The following is a 22,128-nucleotide window of genomic DNA, read 5'->3' as shown; positions in this document are numbered from 1 at the left end:
AGAGAACACACAGTGGAAAGAGATTTAGACCAAAGAATCAGGTGCCCAAGGTCTAATTCCAGCTTTATCAGGTGAGCTGAAAGATGTTAAATTTATCGGGGCCTCCGTTTCTCTTTTAAATAATGTAAGTTAGTTTAATTGACCTTATGGGTTTTTCTAACTGTAACATACTATAGATCTGTTTTAGAAATATTCACTTGCCAAAAACAGACAAAAGCAGAAAAGGCAATGAAAGAATAAATAATCAGAAAGAAAGCAAGGATGAGAAAGGGAACTAAAAGGAAAAATCTAGGAGAAAAGAAGAATGAGAAGTGTAGGAAAACTACTGGGAGAGATGGAGACAAATTATACCAGTTAAAAACCAGGTCAGGGAGAGTTCTGTTTTGGGTCCAGAATTTTGAAAAAAAAAATAGAAAAAAGAAAAAAAGAATGAACTCAGTGTAGCAGGAGTATCTTTATGGTTGTGGCTATAAAAAGATCTACTTCTGGCTATACAGCAAATTAGTATTCTAAAAAACCCTCCTGTTACCAAAAAGCCGATATACAGTGTGCTGCAAAGGAAAGCAGGAAAGGAGCCTGAAACCACAGCCACCCTGAGGATACCTGCCAATATCAGGAACTAGAGCTCTGGATTTAGATGGCAGCTTAAAGGACAGAAGATAATGCCTTAGGCCCATATAAAGCAGAGTGGTAGATTCCAGTCATGGCAGAGAACTCGTGCAAACTAACTTACACTCAGAAAACAATTATAAAATCTGGACAAAATATAAAGATACAAGTATCTGAAAGTATTTGAAGGCATGAGAGAGTGACCAAAAGCAGACAAAACTTGGGTGGGAGTCTGGGTGTCAGAAGAGATTTGTGAGGCTTTTTGCCAGAGGGCACTTCCCAAACTGCACAGCTCATGGAGGCAGAAAGCCACAGGCTTACTGGCTTAAGGTGTCAGTGCAGAGTGAGCAGAGCAGCTGGAAAATCAGGGAAGAAATACTGAAAGGGAGGGAGCTTCAAAAGGGATGAACTCCAAAATCTACATACAAACTGCACCCAAATCTTTGGCTAACTGTGCTTGTGCAGGGGAAACCCCCTTGGGCCCCATGAAAAACCAGCAGCTAGAAACTGAAAGAACTGAGCAGAAATTTTAGCTGCTGCCCACTGCAAAGAAGTTAGAGTTTGGACTTAAAATACAGTCAAGTTAACTGTCTGCTGGAATAAAAATCAACACACTTCAAGGACTTCCCTGGTGGCGCAGTGGTTAAGAATCCACCTGCCGATGCAGGGGACACAGGTTTCGAGCCCTGGTCCGGGAAGATCCCACATGCCGTGGAGCAACTGAGCCCATGTGCCACAACTACTGAGCCTGAGCTCTAGAGCCCACAAGCCACAAGTACTGAGCCCGTGTGCCACTACTGAAGCCCGCGCGCCTAGAGCCCGTGCTCCGCAACGAGAGAAGCCACCACAATGAGAAGCCCGCGCACCACAATGTAGAGTAGCCCCGCTCACTGCAACTAGAGAAAGCCCATGCAAAGGCAACGAAGACCCAACGCAGCCCAAAATAAATTAAATAAATAATTAAAATAAATTAATAAACAAAATTAAAAATAAGATGGTTACACCATCTTATTAAAAAAATCAACACACTTCAAAGGAATATAAAAGAATTCAAAGTCTCTGCAATGTACCATTCATAATGTCCAGTATAACATTTTTAAGTGACCAGACATGTAAAGAAACAGTAAAATGTGATGAAACTCAAGAAAAAACTATGAAAAGAAACCAATCTTGAGATAACCCAAATGTTGCAATGAGCAGACAGGAATTCAAAGCACCAATTATAAATATTCTCAAGGGAAAAAAAATGACGCATAATGAATGAATAGGTAGGAAATCTCAGCAGAGAAATATGTCAAATGGAAATTCTAGAGTTGAAAAATATAATAAACTAGCTGAGGGACTTCACTGACGGCACAGTGGTGCCCACCAATGCAGGGGACACGGGTTCGAGCCCTGGTCCGGGAGGATCCCACATGCCACAGAGCAACCAAGCCCATGTGCCATAACTACTGAGCTTGCACTCTAGAACCCGTGAGCCACAACTACTGAGCCCACGTGCCACAACTACTGAAGCCCACGTGCCTAGAGCCCGTGTTCTGCTACAAGAGAAACCACTGCAATGAGAAGCCCATGCACTGCAATAAAGAGTAGACCCTGCTCGCCACAACTAGAGAAAGCCCACGTGCAGCAAAGAAGACCCAACGCAGCTAAAAATAACTAATAAATATATTTAAACTAGCTGAAACAAAAAATTCAGTGTATGAGCCTAATAGGCTAGAGATGGCAGAAGAGTCAATGAACTTGAAATCAGATCAAAAGAAATTATCCCACCTTAAGAACAGAGAGAAAAATAATGATAGAAAAATGAACAGGACTTCAGAGATCTGTGGGATAATATCAAGTAGTGGAAATAGTGTAATTGGAGAAGGAAAAGTGGTCTAAAAAAAAGGAATTGAACAAAAAACAGCCAAATACCTCCTAAATGTGAAAAACATGAACTCATAAATCCAAAAAGCTCAACAAACTCAAAAAAGGATAAATACAAAGAAAACCACACCTAGGTACATCATAGTCAAACTGCTGGAAACCAAAGACCAGAAGGAAATCTTGAAAGCTGCCAGAGAATATATTATAATGTGTATATGTTGGGGTTAGGGGGTGAGACAATGAAACAAATGAAATCTGAGGGTTGACTTCTAATTGGAAACAATGGAGGCCAAAAAGTGATGAAAAGTCTTTAAAGGGCTGACAGAGCTATCATAGAAGTCTGGTACTGTCAATCCTGAGTTCTCTGTGTTGGTTTGAAACCTCAGGAGTTCCCTGGGTAAAATCTGAAATTGGCCCCCATACACGGAGGACAACGAGAGACCAAAGAAAGAGAGACTAAAGAAAGAGGCAGATCACTCCAGATTGGCAGGTGGCAGGTTTAATAAGCAAGGGAACTTACATACAAGGTTTGTCTTGGGCGCAGGACAAGTGGTTCTCCACACCTGCCTGCCAGAACCTTAAAAGTTTATATAGAGGCCTTATATATAAGGGTTCGGTCCAGATGGTCTCAACAACACCCTACTCTCTCAAGGCTATGTCCTTGAAATGGCTGCCAGTATGGGAAGAGTAGGCAGGATGTACATTCCAAGGACAGGGGAGAGGTAAGGGCCTCCAGTTGCCTGGGTCCAGCTCACAGGTCAACCAGTGGTCACATCCCCTTGATAACCTCCCTCAACACTATGCCAGTGAAACACCCCTTCAAAACCGAAGGTGAGAAAAAATTCTCTAATTTAATTAATAGAACTGTGCCAATACCAATTCCTGGCTTTGATAATGTACTATGGTTATAAAAGATATTATCATTGGGGGAAGTTGGGTGAATGGTACACTAATACACTGTACTATTTTTTCAAGTTCTTGTGAGCCTAACATTATCTCAAAATGAAAGCTGTTAAGAAACAAAGGTGAAATAAAGACATTTTCCTATCAACAAAAACTGAATTTTTTGCCAACAGACCTGCACTGAAGGAATATTAAAACTTCCTAATTTCTTTAGGAAAGAAGGAAGAATACCAGAAATTGTAACTATGTGAGTAAGTACTAACAACTATGTATTTTTTTCTTTTGTTTTCTTAGTTTCTTAAAAAAATATGTAACTGCAAAGTAAAAATTTTAACACTGTATTGTGGGATCTATACCATTTTTTATGTAATATGTATGAAAACAATAGCACTAAAAACAGAGGTTAAGTAGAACTGTAGTGTTGCAAGGTTCTTATATTTTATGTGAAATAGTACAATTATAACTCTCAGTAGGCTGTGATAAATTAAAGATACGTACTGTGATCCTTATAACACTGAAAAAAAAATTGCAGAAAGGTATAACTAAAAAGAAAACAGAGCAATTAAAATTCACTACTAAATTCACACACCTAAAAGCCAAAACACTGACAATACCAAATGCTGGCAAGGATATGGAGCAACAGAAATCCTCACTCTCTGTGGTAATGTAAAATGATACAGCCTCTTTGGAAGACAACTGGCGGTTTCCTATAAAATTAAACATAATCTCAACAATACAATATAGCAATCATTGGATATTTACCCAAGTAAACTGAAAACTATATCCACATAAAAACCCATACACAAATGTTTACTGCAGCTTTATTCACAACTGCTAAAAACTGGGAGCAACCAAGATATCCTTCAACTGGGGAATAAACAGACTGTGGTATACCCATCCAATGCAATACTACTCAGTGATAAACAAGGAATACAGTACTGATTCATGCAAGTACATGGATGAATCTTAAAATGCATTTTGCTAAGTGCAAAAGGTCAGACTCAAAAGGTTACACATTGTATGATTCCATTCATGTAACACTCTGGAAAAGACAAAACTATAGGGACAGAAAACAACAGCAGTAATTATAAGGGGTTGGTGGAGGAGGCATAAATGACTAAAAGGAGACTTACACAGGAAATTTTAGAATGATGGAACTATTCCATACAGTACTAGGGTGGTGAATGAATGACTCTACTCATTTGTTAAATCCCATAGAAATATACACCATAATGAGTAAACACTAATATAAGTAAACTATAAAAGAAAAAAATTACCCAGGATGTTTGGGGGGGGGTACGGGGGCTGACTCTTTATGTTGGAAAATAGTATTTTGATTAGAAATTATAAGGGTAAGAACAAAATGAACTGCACATAAATGCTACACTCTAGATGGTAAATTAGCTTCTCATTTCTGAATTTCTCAATTTTGAATCTGTTTTACATGTGTCCTGGGATGAGCAAAATGGATGGTGGATGGTGGGTGCCAGGTTTCTCAATGTTGGGGAGGTAAGCAAAAAGGAAAGGTAATACTTGGTTAGAGTCAGTTACATCAACATGAACTCTTATTTATATATATATGTAAATATATGTGTATATACAACACACTTGCAGGTGGATAGACGCAGAAACAATTATAGATATGTGTGTACACACAGACTACTATACACGCATTAACTAGCTCTGTCTGCTGAGAGGGTCTAGAAACAATGACACCTCAGTAACAACAAGCACTCTAGCAGTTGGATCTTGGTTTCTAAATATCTTTCTCCATTAAAAGCAGCCAGGATTTCTTAAAGAAATGGCTATTTTAGGCACTGGGGCAGAGAAAACACAATATGAGCCTGAAGCACCTTATAGTAACAGAAAGTCAAAGAATGCTCAAAAAATAAAAGGATAGGCATATAAAAGGGACTCCTGAGAGAACTCCCAATGGCCAAAGAACAAAACAATTTAAGCAACAAAATAAATAACATACTATTAGATTACTATACAAAGTATAAAATATACATGAGTCCATACTGATATAAACAAATGACTGAGCAAATAAATGGTGAGATGAAACAGATCTTCCTTACAGAAAAAGTCTAAATAATATATGTAGATATCCTTCTGTAGGTCTCCTTTTGAGTGCAAGCTGAACTCAGTTGACTCACTTCCAGAGAAGAGAGTATGAAAGAAGAAAAACAGCAATTTTAAAGCAGAGAAACCTGGCAAACACTCACTACCTTAACCCAGTGATCCAGGTTAACATTACTAGTGATGTCATGTGGATATCATGTAACCCCTAAAATGATGTGGTGAGAAGGACACTCCACCACTGTGGAAGTCTTTCCAAAAACCCATACCCTCAGGCTAATCATGAGAAAAACATCAAACAAACTCAATTTGAGGAACAGTCAACAAAAATACCTGACCATACCCCCCCCCCCAAAAGTGTTAAGGTTACAAAGAACAAAGAAAGACTGAGAAACTGACACAGATCAGAAGAGACTGAGGAGACATGACAACTAAGTACAATGTGGTATCCTGAATTGCATCCCTGAACAGAAAAAGAACATTAATAGAAAACTGGTGAAAACTAAATAAAATCTGGTGCATTAATAATAACATACTAATGTTGGTTTCTTAGATTTGATTAATGTACCATGATAATATAACGAATGGTAACAAAACTGGATAAGGAGTTTACAAGAATTCTTTATACTATCTCTGCAAATTTTCTATAAATCTAAAATTATTCCAAATTACTTAAAAATACAAAAAAATTTTTTCAAAACACTACCCCAAGCAACTGCAAAATACACATTATCTTCAAGTGCAAATGGGCTATTCACCAAGGTAAACCATATACTGGGCCATAAGACAGGCTTAATAAATTTCAAAAGATCAAAATATTACATAGTGTATTCTCTGACCTCAATGGAATTAAATTGGAAATCAATAACAATGAGATATCTAGAAAAGTCTAAATGTTTGGAATTCTAAAATACACTCATAAGTAAATCATGGCTCAAAGAATGAACCAAAAGGAAAATCAGAAAATATTTTGAATAAAATCCAACATACATTCCTGAAAAAAGACATTCCTTGGCAAACTAGGAATAGAAATTTCTCAACTCAATAAAGGAAATCTACAAAAAAAATTCTATAGTTTACAAGATATTTCATGGTGAAAAGGCTGAATGTTTTCCTCCTAAGGTTAGCAACAAGGTAAAATATGTCTGCTCTTACTGCTTCTACTCAACATTTGCACTGGAAGTTGTACCTAGTGCAATAAGGCAAGAAAAAGAAACAAAAGGCATCTGGATTAGAAAGGAAGAAGTAACACTGTTTATATTCACAGAGGACATGATCCTCTAGGTTCAAAATCTGACGGATCCTGCAAAAAAAGCCATTGTACGAAGTGACCTTTACTTCAAGGAAAGTGGCTGGTAATATTTGTTGCCAATGATAAAATAGGAGCTTTCAAGCGTAAATTAGAATTTTGAAAAACTTGTACCCACTACCATGAACTCCTTTAGCTTCTAGTTATTTAAAGACTTTTGTGATGAGATCAAAGTTAATATTAATATGTATATAACATTATCTGATATTGTATATGAAATATGTTAACATTTGGAAGGTCTGAAAAACTCAGCAAACCAATGAACAGCAGATGATGTTATAAAATCATGCATGAGTAAAAGATATAGGAAATATCTTGCACTACCCAGTATATGGTTTACCTTTTTCCAAAATAGGAAAAAGACCAATGGATTTTAATCTAACAGTATGAAAAGCTTTTTGATATGGTTTCTGATTCCATATTACAAATAACCTTTAAGAAACTACCACTTATTGAGTTTTTGTGTAGTATTAAAAAAAATCTAGGGCTTCCCTGGTGGCGCAGTGGTTGAGAGTCTGCCTGCTGATGCAGGGGACACGGGTTTGTGCCCCAGTCCAGGAAGATCCCACATGCCGCAGAGCAGCTGGGCCCGTGACCATGGCCACTAAGCCTGCGCGTCTGGAGCCTGTGCTCCGCAACGGGAGAGGCCACAACAGTGAGAGGCCCGCGTACCACAAAAAAAAAAAAAAACCTAATACACCTTCCTTTTCTAACTACCTATGTATAAGGTTGAATTTTCTTCCTATATTTCAGCTAAACATACTGCAACAGACTAAATCCTGATGTCTTCTTGTACACACTGCTGTATTTAAAATGGATAACCAACAAGGGCCTACTGTATAGCACAGGGAACCCTGATCAATATTCTATAACAACCTAATTGGGAAAAGAATTGGAAAAAGAATACATACATGTATATTTATAACTGAATCACTTTGTTATACACCTGAAACTAATACAACATTGTTAATCAACTATATACCAATATAAAATTAAAAGTTAAAAAATAAAATACAAAAAAAAAGTCCTGATGTTTTCTATCAGCCCAGACATTAATGAGATTTGCAAGAATGTAAATCAAAGCTATCCCGAATCGCACTTTTTTTTTGTTTGAAAAATATAGTTATTTCTCTTTAAAAACAGGGTAACTATGTTAACGTAATGGCTTTTTTTAAAGAATTAATAAATATTTTTTAAACTTCTTAGTTTAATTTCTAATATGGTAAATATTAACAGCTATAACCCACATAAACAAAACTTTTTAGAGTCCTCAATAATTATTAAGAGTGTAAAGGAGTCTTGAGAGGACAAATTTTGAGAGTCACTGTGCTAGATGACAGAACAATGTCCTTTAGCAGGCAAGAGATGGGATCTAACATGAAGTAGAGGGACTGACTTTGGATAGGAGCATATATAGTTCATCCATGATAGCAGAAAGGAATTTAGTGCATGTGGGTACAGATATGGGTAGGTGAAAAGACAAGGTGGTAGGGGCAGTGCAACATTACAAGTAACTCACTCCTAAGGCAGTGAAGAAAAGATTCAAGGGCTACATTTTAAAGATACAACATATAAAAGGCTTCAGACTAGCACCTATCATTCATCCCCTCCAAACCTTAGAAAATATCATTAGAAGTGATCAGTGTCAAAAACAAAGGGTATCCTAGCTGGACCACCTGAGTTATTTGCCCAGAGCTTTGAAAAGGAAAAAAGGAAGGAGTATTCTAAGCATGGGAAATGAGATTTGAGAAACAGAAGCAACCAAAGTGCATATTATTAACCTTGTGATTAGAGCAGACTATGAGGCAGAGTGTAGAATGATTTGAGAACAGTCAGGGAAGGTTCGGGTTAGATGGAAGAGAAAATAAAACTGTAGGAAATATTCAGGTTTACCTGTCTACTCCATCCCAGCGATATCCAGGCCAGATATTGAACCTGTTGGGAGGAGGTGCTGGGCCACTGTAGCGAGGTCTCACTAATGACAGGAGAGGGAGAAAAGTTAGTTACCTACGTAATTCAAATCAGAGCTGGATGGCAGTGGGAAAAAATTTTTTTGTACAGAAGTCTCTTGAGTTAAATCTAAATTCCCCAGTACAAGAAATCTGAAACTGTATGGGAAAGCCTTCTTTGCACATAGCTATGTATCATCACCCTACTGATTTTCTCTCTTCACGTAAGTCACCTCATTCTCTGAAGATTCCCAGAAGGCTCACCTTTCTTATTCTTGTCCTCCTTGGCCTTATTCTTCTTGATAAGCTTGGCCATGGGGTCCCCCTCTCTTTCTTTTTCTCTCAGCATCCGATCTAGATCTTCATCATCAATATAGCGGGCCAGAGGCTTTTGCATTTCCTTCATTGCATCCTCCACATTTTGTTGCTGCTGCCGGCTCTGTGCAAGCCTAGACAAAAAGAACCAGGAGTGTCTGTTATCCTGTTTAACATTTCCACTCTTACACTGAGATGTACTGCTACACTTGGAGAACCTCCGCTTTCCAGCAGCCTAGGCCAAATACTGAAAAAGGTAAAATTGTTGAATACCAACTGGAAGTGTGGAATATATCAGTATCTTAGGAAGGAGACTGAGGACACTGAATTTCCCATTCCTAAAAACAGCTTTGAAGGCAGAAGAATAGAGAAATGACTTCCTCCGGTCACTGCAGTCTTGTTTTTCCTTTCAGTGGTTCTCTTACCCTTTTCCCCACTGAGCATACAGCTCATCTCTCTCCGAGTCCTTCTGCGCTTTTCTCCTCTGCTCTAAACGTTCCAGTTTCAAATTCCTCTTACGACCAGACTTATCTCGAAATACGGTTTCAGCATACTGGAATTCAGCTGCAAAGGAAAATTATACTTTTAAAGATAAACACCAGGTATCAAAATCAGAAATAATATTCTAACAGCTGAAATCAACCACTTGGGGTTCTCATGCTAGATAAGAACTTTCACAGCCAGACTACTAGTAGTCCCTACCAACATCTAAGTGCATATTGGTAATGATCCTGAAAATTAATGTTTTTCAAGAAGGAAAAGAACCACTTGGACCCAATGAGAAGTTAAAATAATGCACAAAACCAGAGCTGAAATTTGACAGCAATTACAACTTTTAAATATCAAGTATAATAAGCTACATTAAAAAAAATAAAAGCTACAAGAGCCTCAACTGGTCTCTGCACTTTCACATTTTTACCTTCAAGTGCCATGGTCTCTTGGTCCCGTCTCTCGAGCTCCTGCAGCTCTCGCTGTATGTCAGTTAACACCAACCCAGTTTTAGCCCCAGAATACATGTGTGCAGCCTATGCAATGGAAAAGGGAGCATCCAACATTAATAAGATAATGCAGCAATAGACTCCATGGGTATACACAGTTAGGTGTATTTTTGTCTGATAATCAGCAATAACCAAACCAAAAACTCTAGCTTTATATTCTTATTACCAACCACAGGATTCACAAAATAGACAAGAAATAAAACTGAATTTCATGGAAACTTAACAGTACTATCAAGCTTATGAGTAAACAGAAACACAAACCAACAATATGCTAAAGGGAAGGCTAAGCATCTGTATTTCTGACTTCACAGCATATAAACCGCACACATGAAGACTCTCAGGTCACCTGATCAGAAACCTCTATCAAGCTCTAAGCCCTCTGGTAGAGATCAACACTGATAAAATATTTCATTTAAATCACAAAGTCAAGCAGAACTAAGATCCTGAAATTGTGGCTATATTTCAGGATAATGACAAGATATAACCAAATCTAAACTTCTTACTAAACTCCACTCTGTATCAAGATAACAAACCAACCCACAATCAATGTATATACTTATATCCCGATATCCTTAAACAATGTGCTAAATTAAATTTGATTAATAGTAAATTGCCCATGGACTAAGCAGATACATAAAAATGTCAAGGAGTCCAGCTGAAACACAGACCTCACTCTGTTCCCCAAAAGAGAAGAACCCTACTTCCTGGGCTAGGGACAGGCTGGTCTACCCTACCAGGACCACATGGGCTACAGAAAAACTTACCTGAAACGTCTGTGTTAGAGGAAACGTGCACACCACAGGCTCTATCATTCTCTTTCTTAACCAACTCACTGGAATAACACCATTTTTAAAATTTTTTTTATTTTTTATTTTTGGCTGCGTTGGGTCTTTGTTGCTGTGTGCAGACTTTCTCTAATTGCGGCGAGTGGGGGCTACTCTTCATTGCGGTGCCCGGGCTTCTCATTGCAGTGGCTTCTCTTGTTGCGGAGCATGGGCTCTAGGCACGCAGGCTTCAGTAATTGCAGCACGTGGGCTCAGGAGTTGTGGCACACGGGCTTAGTTGCTCCACAGCATGTGGGATCTTCCCGGACCAGGGCCTGAACCCGTGTCCCCTGCATTGGCAGGCGGATTCTTAACCACTGTGCCACCAGGGAAGCTCTGGAATAACACTTCTTTACTAGTACTGGTGTTCTTTACAACACAATTACTCAGGGTTCATGCAGATTTGTTTTGCTAATTCAGGCTTCATCACAGATTTAAAATAATACAAAACACTTACTTCCCAGGCGATATGATTTCCAGAAGTCGTTTTATATTTTAAGTGCCTCTCTTTGAGCTCTGGAGACCTACAGTCCAATTTATAACAGCAGACTGCTTATACTAAATGCTTACTTTGTCCCAGGCACTGTGCTAAGAGCTTTACTTACTGACTCATTTAATTCCCACAAGAACCTTATGAAGTACGTACTACTATTATCCATATTTTAAAGATAAAGAAGCTGAGGCTTAGAGATATTATGTATCTTGCTCAAATCTCACAGATAGTACATATAAGAAGTACGATCCCAATATGTAACCTGTTTGACACAAGGTTCATGCTCCTAACTCCACTCTGTAAACTACATTCTCAGTTTATTCGTAAGAAAATAGGAAGTTTCTGTGGACCTATTAAAATGGGATTCATGGAACTGAGAGGATATAAAGGCAGAAGCTATTTAGGGAATCTGCTATTTCCAAGTTCACCCGGGCTGGGTTAGGCAGTCCTGACTTCAGAGAGAAGAAAAGAGCCCTAGAGGTCCCGTGAGCTAGATTTACTATGCTACTAAGAGTTACCTCTTGCTGCTTTGGCTTGGATCTCTGGGACTTGTACAGAGCTAGAAGACAGGCGTTATCTCTCTCTAAGAGAAGATATGGCTCCTGAAAATTCTTACCTTCTTTCCCAGAGGCTGACTCCTTCGAGGTGGAGACAGGTCAGAATCAGATGATTTGGCCCTCTGTTTCCTCCTTGGTGGAGAGAGGTCAGAATCAGAGTTCCAGTGCCTAGGTCTATTCCGTGGAGGTGACAGATCTGAATCAGAATCCTGGGGCCCTGAACTTTGTTTATGCCGTGGAGGAGAAAGATCTGAGTCAGAGGCTTTCCTACTGTCACTTGGGTAGGAAGAAGCATCCAACATGTGACTCTGATGTCTCCTGGGTGAAGAGCTTGTATGATATTTCCTATGGCTGGGGGAGGAGCCTGGAAATTAAACAGTGAAGTCTTTAATTCCCTTGGCAGAATCTAAAAAATGAATTTGTCAGGCTAATGTTCAATATTCATTTAGTCCTCTTGTGAGGAACTATCACTAACCTAAACACAATTACGAATGACATGGGAGAACAGCAAAGTGAAAGACAACTTTTAAAACCAATAGGCAGGATGTGGGGTTCTATTCCCAAGTTCCTAGTGACTGACTAGCATGTTGAGATCTCAACGTACTCATCTGTGCCATATATATATATATATATATATATATATATATATATATTTTTTTTTAGGTTATTAATCTGTTTTGAGTTTATTTTTGTGTATGGTGTTAGGGAGTGTTCTAACTTCTTTCTTTTACATGTAGCTGTCCAGTTTTCCCAGCACCACTTATTGAAGACTGTCTTTTTCTCCATGGTGTATCCTCGCCTCCTTTGTCATAGATTAGCTGACCACAGGGTGCGTGGGTTTATCTCTGGGCTTTCTATCCTGTTCCATTGATCTATATTTCTGTTTTTGTGCCAGTACCATATTGTCTTGATTTCTGTAGCTTTGTAGTATAGTCTGAAGTCAGGGAGTCTGATTCCTCCAGCTCCGTTTTTTTCTCTCAAGATTGCTTTGGCTATTCATGGTCTTTTGTGTCTCCATACAAATTTTAAGATTTTTTGTTCTAGTTCTATAAAAACTGCCACTGGTAATTTGATAGGGATTGCACTGAATCTGTAGATTGCTTTGGGTAGTACAGTCATTTTCACAATATTGATTCTACCAATCCAAGAACATGGTATATCTCTCCATCTGTTTGTGTCACCTTTGATTTCTTTCATTAGTGTCTTACAGTTTTCTGAGTACAGGTCTTTGACCTACTTCGGTAGGTTTATTCCTAGGTATTTTATTCTTTTTGTTGCAATGGTGAATGGGATTGTATCCTTAATTTCTCTTCCTGATCTTTCGTTGCTAGTGTATAGGAATGCAAGAGATTTCTGTGCATCAATTTTGTATCCTGCAACTTTACCAAGTTCAATGATTAGCTCTAGTAGTTTTCTGGTGGCATGTTTAGGATTTTCTCTGTATAGTATCAAGTCATCTGCAAACAGTGACAGTTTTACCTCTTCTTTTCCAATGTGTATTCCTTTTATTTCTTTTTCTTCTCTGCTTGCCATGGCTAGGACTTCCAAAACTATGTTGAATAATAGTGGTGAGAGTGGACATCCTTGTCTTGTTCCTGATCTTAGAGGAAATGCTTTCAGTTTTTCACCACTGAGAATGATGTTTGCCGTGGGCTTGTCGTATACAGCCTTTATTATGTTGAGGTAGGTTCTTTCTATGCCCACTTTCTGGAGAGTTTTTATCATAAATGGGTGTGGAATTTTGTCGAAAGCTTTTCCTTCATCTATTGAGATGATCATACAGTTTTCCTCCTTCAATTTGTTAATATGGTGTATCACATTGATTGATTTGCGTAAATTGAAGAATCTTGCATCCCTGGGATAAATCCCACTTGATCGTGGTGTATGTTCCTTTTAATGTGCTGCTGGATTCTGTCTGCTAGTATTCTGTTGAGGATTTTTGCATCTATGTTCATCAGTGATATTGGCCTGTGGTTTTCTTTTTTTGTGACATCCTTGTCTGGTTTTGGTATCAGGGTGATGGTGGCCTTGTAGAATGAGTTTGGGAGGGTTCCTTCCTCTGCAATTTTTTGGAAGAGTTTGAGAAGGATGGGTGTTAGCTCTTCTCTAAATGTTTGATAGAATAGAAGAAGATAAAAGCCATCTGGTCCTGGACTTTTGTTGGAAGATTTTTAATCACAGTTTCAATTTCATTACTTGTGATTGGTCTGTTCATATTTTCTAATTCTTCCTGGTTCAGTATTGGAAGGTTATATACCTTTCTAAGAATTTGTCCACTTCTTCCAGGTTGTCCATTTTATTGGCATGGAGTAGCCTGTAGTAGTCTCTTATGATGCTCTGTATTTCTGCGGTGTCCGTTGTAACTTCTTTTTCATTTCTAATTTTATTGATTTGAGTCCTCTCCCTCTTTCTCTTGATGAGTCTGGCTAAAGGTTTATCAATTTTATCTTCTCAAAGAACGAGCTTTTCGTTTTATTGATTTTTGCTATTGTTTTCTTTGTTTCTATTTCATTTATTTCTGCTCTGTTCTTTATGATTTCTTTCCTTCTACTAACATTGGGTTTTGTTTGTTCTTTCTCTAGTTCCTTTAGGTGTAAGGTTAGATTGTTTATTTGAGATTTTTCTTGTTTCCTGAGGTACGATTGCATTGCTATAAACTTCCCTCTTAGAACTGCTTTTGCTGCATCTCATAGGTTTTGGATCGTCGTGTTTTTGTTGTCACTTGTCTCTAGGTATTTTTTGATTTCCTCTTTGATTTCTTCAGTGATCTCTTGGTTTTTTAGTAATGTATTGTTTGCCTCCATGTGTTTGTGTTTTTTACAGTTTTTTCCCTGTAATTTATTTCTAATCTCATAGCATTGTGGTCGGAAAAGATGCTTGATATGATTTCAATTTTCTTAAATTTACTGAGTTTGATTTGTGACCCAAGATGTGATCTATCCTGGAGACTGTTCCGTGTGCACTTGAGAAGAAAGTGTAATCTGCTGTTTTTGGATGGAATGTCCTATAAATATCAATTAAATCTCTCTGGTCTATTGTGTTATTTAAAGATTGTTATTTCCTTATTAATTTTCTCTCTGGATGATCTGTCCATTGGTGTAAGTGAGGTGTTAAAGTCCCCCACTATTACTGTGTTACAGTCGATTTCCTCTTTTATAACTGTTAGCATTTGCCTAATGTACTGAGGTGCTCGTATGCTGGCTGCATATATATTTATAATTGTTATATCTTTTTCTTGGATTGATCCCTTGATCATTATGTAGTGTCCTTCCTTGTCTCTTGTAACATTCTTTATTTTAAAGTCTACTTTATCTGATATGAGTACTGCTACTCCAGCTTTCTTTTGATTTCCATTTGCATAGAATATCTTTTTCCATCCCCTCACTTTCATTCTGTATGTGTCCCTATGTCTGAAGTGGGTCTCTTGTAGACATAGCATATATATGGGTCTTGTTTTTGTATCTATTCAGTGAGCCTGTGTCTTCTGGTTGGAGCATTTAGTCCATTCACATTTAAGGTAATTATCGATATGTATGTTCCTATTACCATTTTCTTAATTGTTTTGGGTTAGTTTTTGTAGGTCCCTTTCTTTTCTTGTGTTTCCCACTTACTGAATGAGATCCTTGCTGGGTAATCTTGGTTGTAGGTTCTTCCCTTTCATCACTTCAAATATATTGTGCCACTCCCTTCTGGCTTGTAGAGTTTCTGCTAAGAAATCAGCTGCTTAACCTTACGGGAGTTCCCTTGTATGTTATTTGTCATTTTTCCCTTGTTGCTTTCAATAATTTTTCTTTGTCTTTAATTTTTGTTAATTTGATTATTCTGTGTCTCGGCATGTTTCTCCTTGGGTTTATCCTGCCTGGGACTCTCTGCACTTCCTGGACTTGGGTGGCTATTTCCTTTCCCATGTTAGGGAAGTTTTCGACTATAATCTCTTCAAATATTTTCTCGGGTCCTTTCTCTCTTCTCCTTCTGTGACCCATATAATGCGAATGTTGTTGCCTTTAATGTCGTCCCAGAGGTCTCGTAGGCTGTCTTCATTTCTTTTCATTCTTTTTTCTTTATTCTGTTCTGCGGCAGTGAATTCCACCATTCTGTCTTCCAGGTCACTTATCCATTCTTCTGCGTCAGTTATTCTGCTATTGATCCCTTCTGGTGTATTTGTCATTTCAGTTATTGTACTGTTCATCTCTGTTTGTTTGTTCTTTATTTCTTCTAGGTCTTTGTTAAACATTTCTTCCATCTCCTCGATCTTTGCCTCCATTCTTTTTCCAAGGTCCTGGATCATCTTCACTATCATTATTCTGAATTCTTTTTCTGGAAGGTTGCCTATCTCCACTTCACTTAGTTGTTTTTCTGGGGTTTTATCTTGTTGCTTCATCTGGTACATAGTCCTCTGCCTTTTCATTTTGTCTGTCTTTCTGTGAACGTGCTTTACATTCCACAGGCTGCAGAACTGTAGTTCTTCTTGCTTCTGCTGTCTGCCCTCTGGTGGATGAGGCTATCATCTGTGTCATATTTATCCATACATAGAGTGGGCAAAAAACAAATTGCACTCAGGTCTCAGTGGTGTGGTGAAACTTAAAACTACCTGGATTATATTCTCATGTCCTCAGACTAAAGTATAAAAATGTATTTGAATTTAAAAATTAAAATAGTACCTAGGGACAAAAGATGGAGTAAACAAATTTCACCACACAGCTGTGAATCGTAGACATAAGCATCACAAATCACCTTCCCCAAAAGCAATCTGCAATACATATCAACAGTCCTAAAAGCACAGAACCCTCTGACCCAATAAATCCATTTCTATTGTACTTAGTTTCCTAGGAAACATATCTACAAGTACTTCAATTCCCCAGAAATCTATCTAGAAGTAGATATGGAAATAATTCAGAACAGGGCAACAGTTTATGTATAAGGATGTCCATTATAGAATTATAAAAGAAAAGGTTTAGAAATAACCTAAAATGTGCAACATTAGGGAAATGGTTAAGTAAACACCAACATAAATTATTAACAAAGAGATGTTTTACGACATGGGGAAGATAATGTTAAGTGTAAAACAACAGGCAAGATTACACATGCAATATGTATTTACTGCCTAGACAAGTCTCAACTACATCAGAAATGAAAAGAAAAAAAAAAGACTAAAAGGACATTGGTTACAACACTAGCAGTGGCTGCCTCTGAATGACAGAATTTTGTATGACCTTTTTCTACATTTCTGCATTCTATACATGCAACAAACATGTATGTAATATCTTTATATGAGGTGGGGAGAATAAACAAAAGGATATATAAAAATTTCCTCCCTGCTACTGTAAATTTTTAACTCTCCTCAGCCCAACCTGTCACCACTTCCCTCCAGTTTTTAAAACTTCTCCAAAGCTCCATTCTCATTTCTGAAGATCACAAATACCTAATAAAGCAACTAAAATGTCCAAAAGAAAGTGCCTCAGGAACAAGTGTCTCTCATGGACAATCAAATGCTCACCTTTAGAATCATGCTGCTTACTTCCAAAACGGGATTTTGCTTGCTTTTTCCGTGGAGGAGAGAGTTCCGAGTCATATTCATACTTGCTGTTCTTTGGGAGTGATAGATGAGAAGGTCCTGGCCCCTTCCGATGTGGAGAAGTTTTACTAGAACTTTCTGGGGCTTTACTGCTTTTGGTTCTGGGCAGTGAATGAGGGACATTAGAAGCCAAGTCAGGGGAATTATGACGGGCCCTCCTGAGCTGTGGTGTGTCCACAGAGTCAAGAGTCCTTCTAGGCTGAGCTGTGTCAGGGGAGCTGTTATGGGCCCTTCTGCGAGGAGAGTTATCTGAGGAATTGTGGTGGGCTCTCCTAGGTGGAGATGGATCTGGTGTGTCATGACGGGCCCTCCTAGGAGATACACCTGAAGAATGATGGTAAGGCTTCCTGATGGGAAAAGGATCTGGTGAATCATGACGGGCCCTCCTTGGGGGAGATGGGTCTGAGTCATGATGGGCCCTCCTGGGGGGAGATGGATCTGGGGAATCATGACAGACCCTCCTAGGAGGAGATGAATCCGGGGTATCGTGACGGACCCTCCTAGGAGATGAATCCGGGGTATCATGACGGACCCTCCTAGGACGCAATGAATCCGGGGTGTCATGACAGACCGTCCTAGGAGGAGATGAATCCAGGGGGTCATGACGGACCCTCCTGGGAGGAGATGAATCCAGGGTGTCGTAACAGACCCTTCTAGGAGGAGATGAATCCAGGGTGTCATGACGGACCCGCCTAGAAGGAGATGAATCCGGGGTATCATGACGGGAATGTCTGTGTGAGGGCAGATCTTCACTGTGGCCTAAAAAGAAATAGCAAAAAGTCAGATTCCTACAAATGCTCTGTTCACCCCTGTAACCAAAGTTTCAAAAGATGCCCCAGCAGGATACATCTCAAAACTACTCAGAAAGCCCAAAAGGTATGCACAACTCTTACTTGGGGGTAGTAAACCAGCACTCATGTACATCCTAAGAATAATCTCTCATGTTTGCCTAACAAGTCATAAATCTGCAAAGTATTTTAAATGTATTTTTCATGTTACATCTTGTTAGGTAAGCAGGGCAGGTATCCTTGCTTTACAGACATGAAAACACAGACTCCAGGGAACTAAGTGATTTCTTACCTAGGGGTCATAGCTACTAAGATGAAGAGATAGGCTAGAACTCCGGCCTTCTAACCCCCAATCCAATGTTCTTCCCAAAACCTTATTTGTACAGAGTTCCCCATCAGAAGCTCCTACTGATATTTAGCCTAGATAATTCACAGTTTGTATCCACTCTTCTTTCAAAAGGCAAATTGACTAAATCTGTGCCACATCAAAATGAAATGCTGTTAACTATTTAATCCATGCCATCATGCTCTTTATTAGAGTTGGGGAGAGCACCAGAAAGAAAGGATCAGCATTTACTGATCACCTACTGCATGCCCATTATTTATATAGATTATCTCATTTAATTCTCATAACAAGCCTAGGAGATAAACACTGTTATCCCTATTTTATAGATGAAGAAGTTGATACTCAGCAAGATTAAGTAGTTTGCCAAAGTGATCCTGCTAGTAAGTGGTGGAATGAATATCCAAATCCAGATTTGTTTGACTCCAGAGTCCATGTGCAATCTTTGAAAAGGAAAGCATTTGAGACTTTCAATATTCAAAGGCATAACAGAATGAAATGTTTATAGCAAATCAGGACAGTTCCAAAATCCAGTTTCTCTTCCCCCTCTATTTCTCATCACTGAGCTCCCTAAACAAAGAAAATACAAACACAAATAAAAGTTGGGTAGGACCCAATGAATACTTGTTAAATGGATGAATGAAACGAAGTCAGCTCCTTTACTTTGGAGAATAGGATCCTCTGACTGGAATCCACCCCTCAGAGAAAAGTACTGATATCTGTGGGGTACCTGACAGTAAGTCTAATCCATGAGGTTGATAAATTCCATGATATTTATAAAAAGGAAGTAAGGGTCAGAGATCAGTCAGGATATTTCCAGTAACCAATGGGCCAGTGAGGGTGAGGCAAATGAAAAACAACTATGCACGTTTATGTTTGTGTGTGTGTGTGTCTCTGTGTGTCACTTCCTAGACCTACAGATATGGAAATCAGAAGATTCTCTCTGAAAAAAAGATTGTGAAGAAGACTGGAAACACAGCCACACGATAAGGCAGAAAATAATAGATATGAGTGAACAGGATTCTGATAAAATAATACTGATAATAAAGTTTTCATTCATCAAACATAATAATAATGTACTAAAAATTGAGGCAAAGGTGGTCATTAACCAATAGCCAATTGTCACTTTTGTTATGCATTTTCTTCTAATCATAGTTTTAGGATAATTAACCTAAAGGCATAAAGTATAACACAGAAAGAATAAATTCTGTTTAGGAGTTAATTCTTCTACCTTCCATATGTGAAAGGGAACAAGCATCAAGGGTAAACAGGAGTTAACTATCAAGAAGCAAGATCCTTCCTTATGTGAGAATGGAACAGAGAGGGTAAAAATCAGCACTCTTCCACTGGCCACACAGAGCCCAAATGACTGCTGGGACCAGGGCTGTGACTCACTGGGACCAAGTATTTCTTAGTCTGTGTCCCTTAGTAAGCAGACCTACCACCAAGTTTTTGGAAAAGGGGAAATGACTGCTAAGCCCCAAGTGATGATTTACCAAAGAGCAGTAGGCTGTAAGAATCAAATACCTATTAGAAATTCAAGAAATATGTCTTAATGGCAACTCTTTGTGCTGGGCAGAGGGAATACTAGGGCAAATAAGACTAGGTCTCATTTCTGCTCAGACATAACAAATGTCCTTTACCAAACTCTCAAGAACTCAAAAAATGTTTTAAATAGATAGTTAAATTACTAGCCTAGGGAGAGGGTGTAGAGTGGCAAATGGAGGATAATGTGCTGCAAAATACCAATAATTAAGGGAAGAACAAAGAAATATTTATTAATACAAAAAGAGAAGATAGAAAACATTGATCCTTGGCCCATACATGTGTCACTTCAACCTGGTAGAGGACAGAGGTTGCTTTAGTCTCCAAATTCTGTTCCTCAGATTCTCATAAACTCCTCCAAATATATACTAAGTGCTCTCCTATTCTGGGCCAGAAAGGAGTGGGTGCTGAAAGACACCCAAATGAGTCACTTCCTAACCTCAGTAACCCTAAAACCAAAATATAAGAAAAAGTGGAATACTTGGTCTCTCAGTTCTCATATCTTACTACCTCTGAATAAGTTCCGAATTCTTTTTCACTGTATTTTTCAGGATCAGTGACACACTAAAATAAACTATGCATTCATCTAAAAAGAAAAGTGTAGGATAGAAAAAAAAGGCTTCCCTCAAATCCAACAATACATAAAAAGGATCATACACCATGATCAAGCATGATCAAGTTGGATGCAATCCAAGGTCACAAAGGATGGTTCAACATACACAAATCAAATCAATCAGTGTGATACACCACATTAACAAAAGGAAAGACAGAAACACATGATCGGGCTTCCCTGGTGGTGCAGTGGTTGAGAGTCCGCCTGCCAATACAGGGGACACGGGTTCGTGCCCCGGTCCAGGAAGATCCCACATGCCACGGAGCGGCTGGGCCCGTGAGCCATGGCTGCTGAGCCTGCGCGTCCGGAGCCTGTGCTCCACAATGGGAGAGGCCACAACAGTGAGAGGCCCGCGTACCGCAAAAACAAAAATGAAAACAAAACAAAAAAAAAACATGATCGTTTCAGTAGACAAAGAAAACGCATTTGACAAAAGCCAACACCCATTCATGACAAAAACTCTCACCAAAGTGGGTAGAAAGGGGACATATCTCAACATAATAAAAGCCATTTATGACAAACCCATAGCCAACTGTCACTTTGTTATGCATTTTTTTTCTAATCAGAATTTTAGGATAATTAACCTAAAGGCAGAAAGTATAATACTTTTTTTTTCCTACTATATATCACAGGGAACTATATTCAATATCCTGTAATAAACCATAATGGAAAACAATATAAAAAAGAATGTATATATAATTGAATCACTCTGCTGTACAGCAGGAATTAACACAACACTGTAAATCAACTATACTTCAATTAAAAAAAAAAAAAAAGACACTTCTGAGTAAGAGATGAGTAACCATCAGGAAGAGCAATTCAAAAGTTTTACACAGGGCTTCCCTGGTGGTGCAGTGGTTGAGAGTCCGCCTGCCGATGCAGGGGACATGGGTTCGTGACCCGGTCCAGGAAGATCCCACATGCCGTGGAGCGGCTGGGCCCGTGAGCCATGGCCGCTGAGCCTGCGCGTCTGGAGCCTGTGCTCTGCAGTGGGAGAGGCCACAGCAGTGAGAGGCCCGTGTACCGCAAAAAAAAAAAAAAAAAAAGTTTTACACAGAGATAATACTTTAAGTAAGAATTATAAAATATAAAAGTCTCTACAAAGGCCCCCCAGGCTATGTAGTTCAAATGTCAAAAGATCTAAAGCTGTCTCCATTCAGTGGGCCTGATTTGTATGAAAAAGCAAATATGCAGTTTTCATGTAAAGAAATAAACATATTGTGTCTTGATGTGAACCAGATAGCAATGCTATTTTGCAGTTCACATTTTCTAGCTCAGCAAATCATTTACACACAGGATTATATTCATATTGAAAAGAATCTTTTGTCTAGGTCATGTGATTACCTTTGATAACTGGCA

The 22,128-nt window shown here is 38.7% G+C and overlaps 1 protein-coding gene across 1 annotated transcript in view; it reads right to left on the bottom strand.

The window, feature by feature from the left end:
- BUD13 (BUD13 homolog) overlaps positions 1-22,128 on the bottom strand; it is a 37,003-nt gene that overhangs the window by 5,218 nt on the left and 9,657 nt on the right. The window contains exons 4-9 of the mRNA XM_060017910.1: positions 17,403-18,239; positions 11,965-12,269; positions 9,953-10,058; positions 9,459-9,597; positions 8,983-9,167; positions 8,663-8,744 (exon numbers count right to left, since the gene is read on the bottom strand). Coding sequence (XP_059873893.1) covers positions 8,663-8,744; positions 8,983-9,167; positions 9,459-9,597; positions 9,953-10,058; positions 11,965-12,269; positions 17,403-18,239 — 1,654 coding nt within the window. The remainder of the gene's footprint in view (positions 1-8,662; positions 8,745-8,982; positions 9,168-9,458; positions 9,598-9,952; positions 10,059-11,964; positions 12,270-17,402; positions 18,240-22,128) is intronic.

Source organism: Delphinus delphis, chromosome 8 (genome assembly GCF_949987515.2).
Source record: "Delphinus delphis chromosome 8, mDelDel1.2, whole genome shotgun sequence".
Taxonomy (NCBI): Eukaryota; Metazoa; Chordata; class Mammalia; order Artiodactyla; family Delphinidae; genus Delphinus; species Delphinus delphis.
This window is presented reverse-complemented; position numbering and strand designations above follow the sequence as displayed.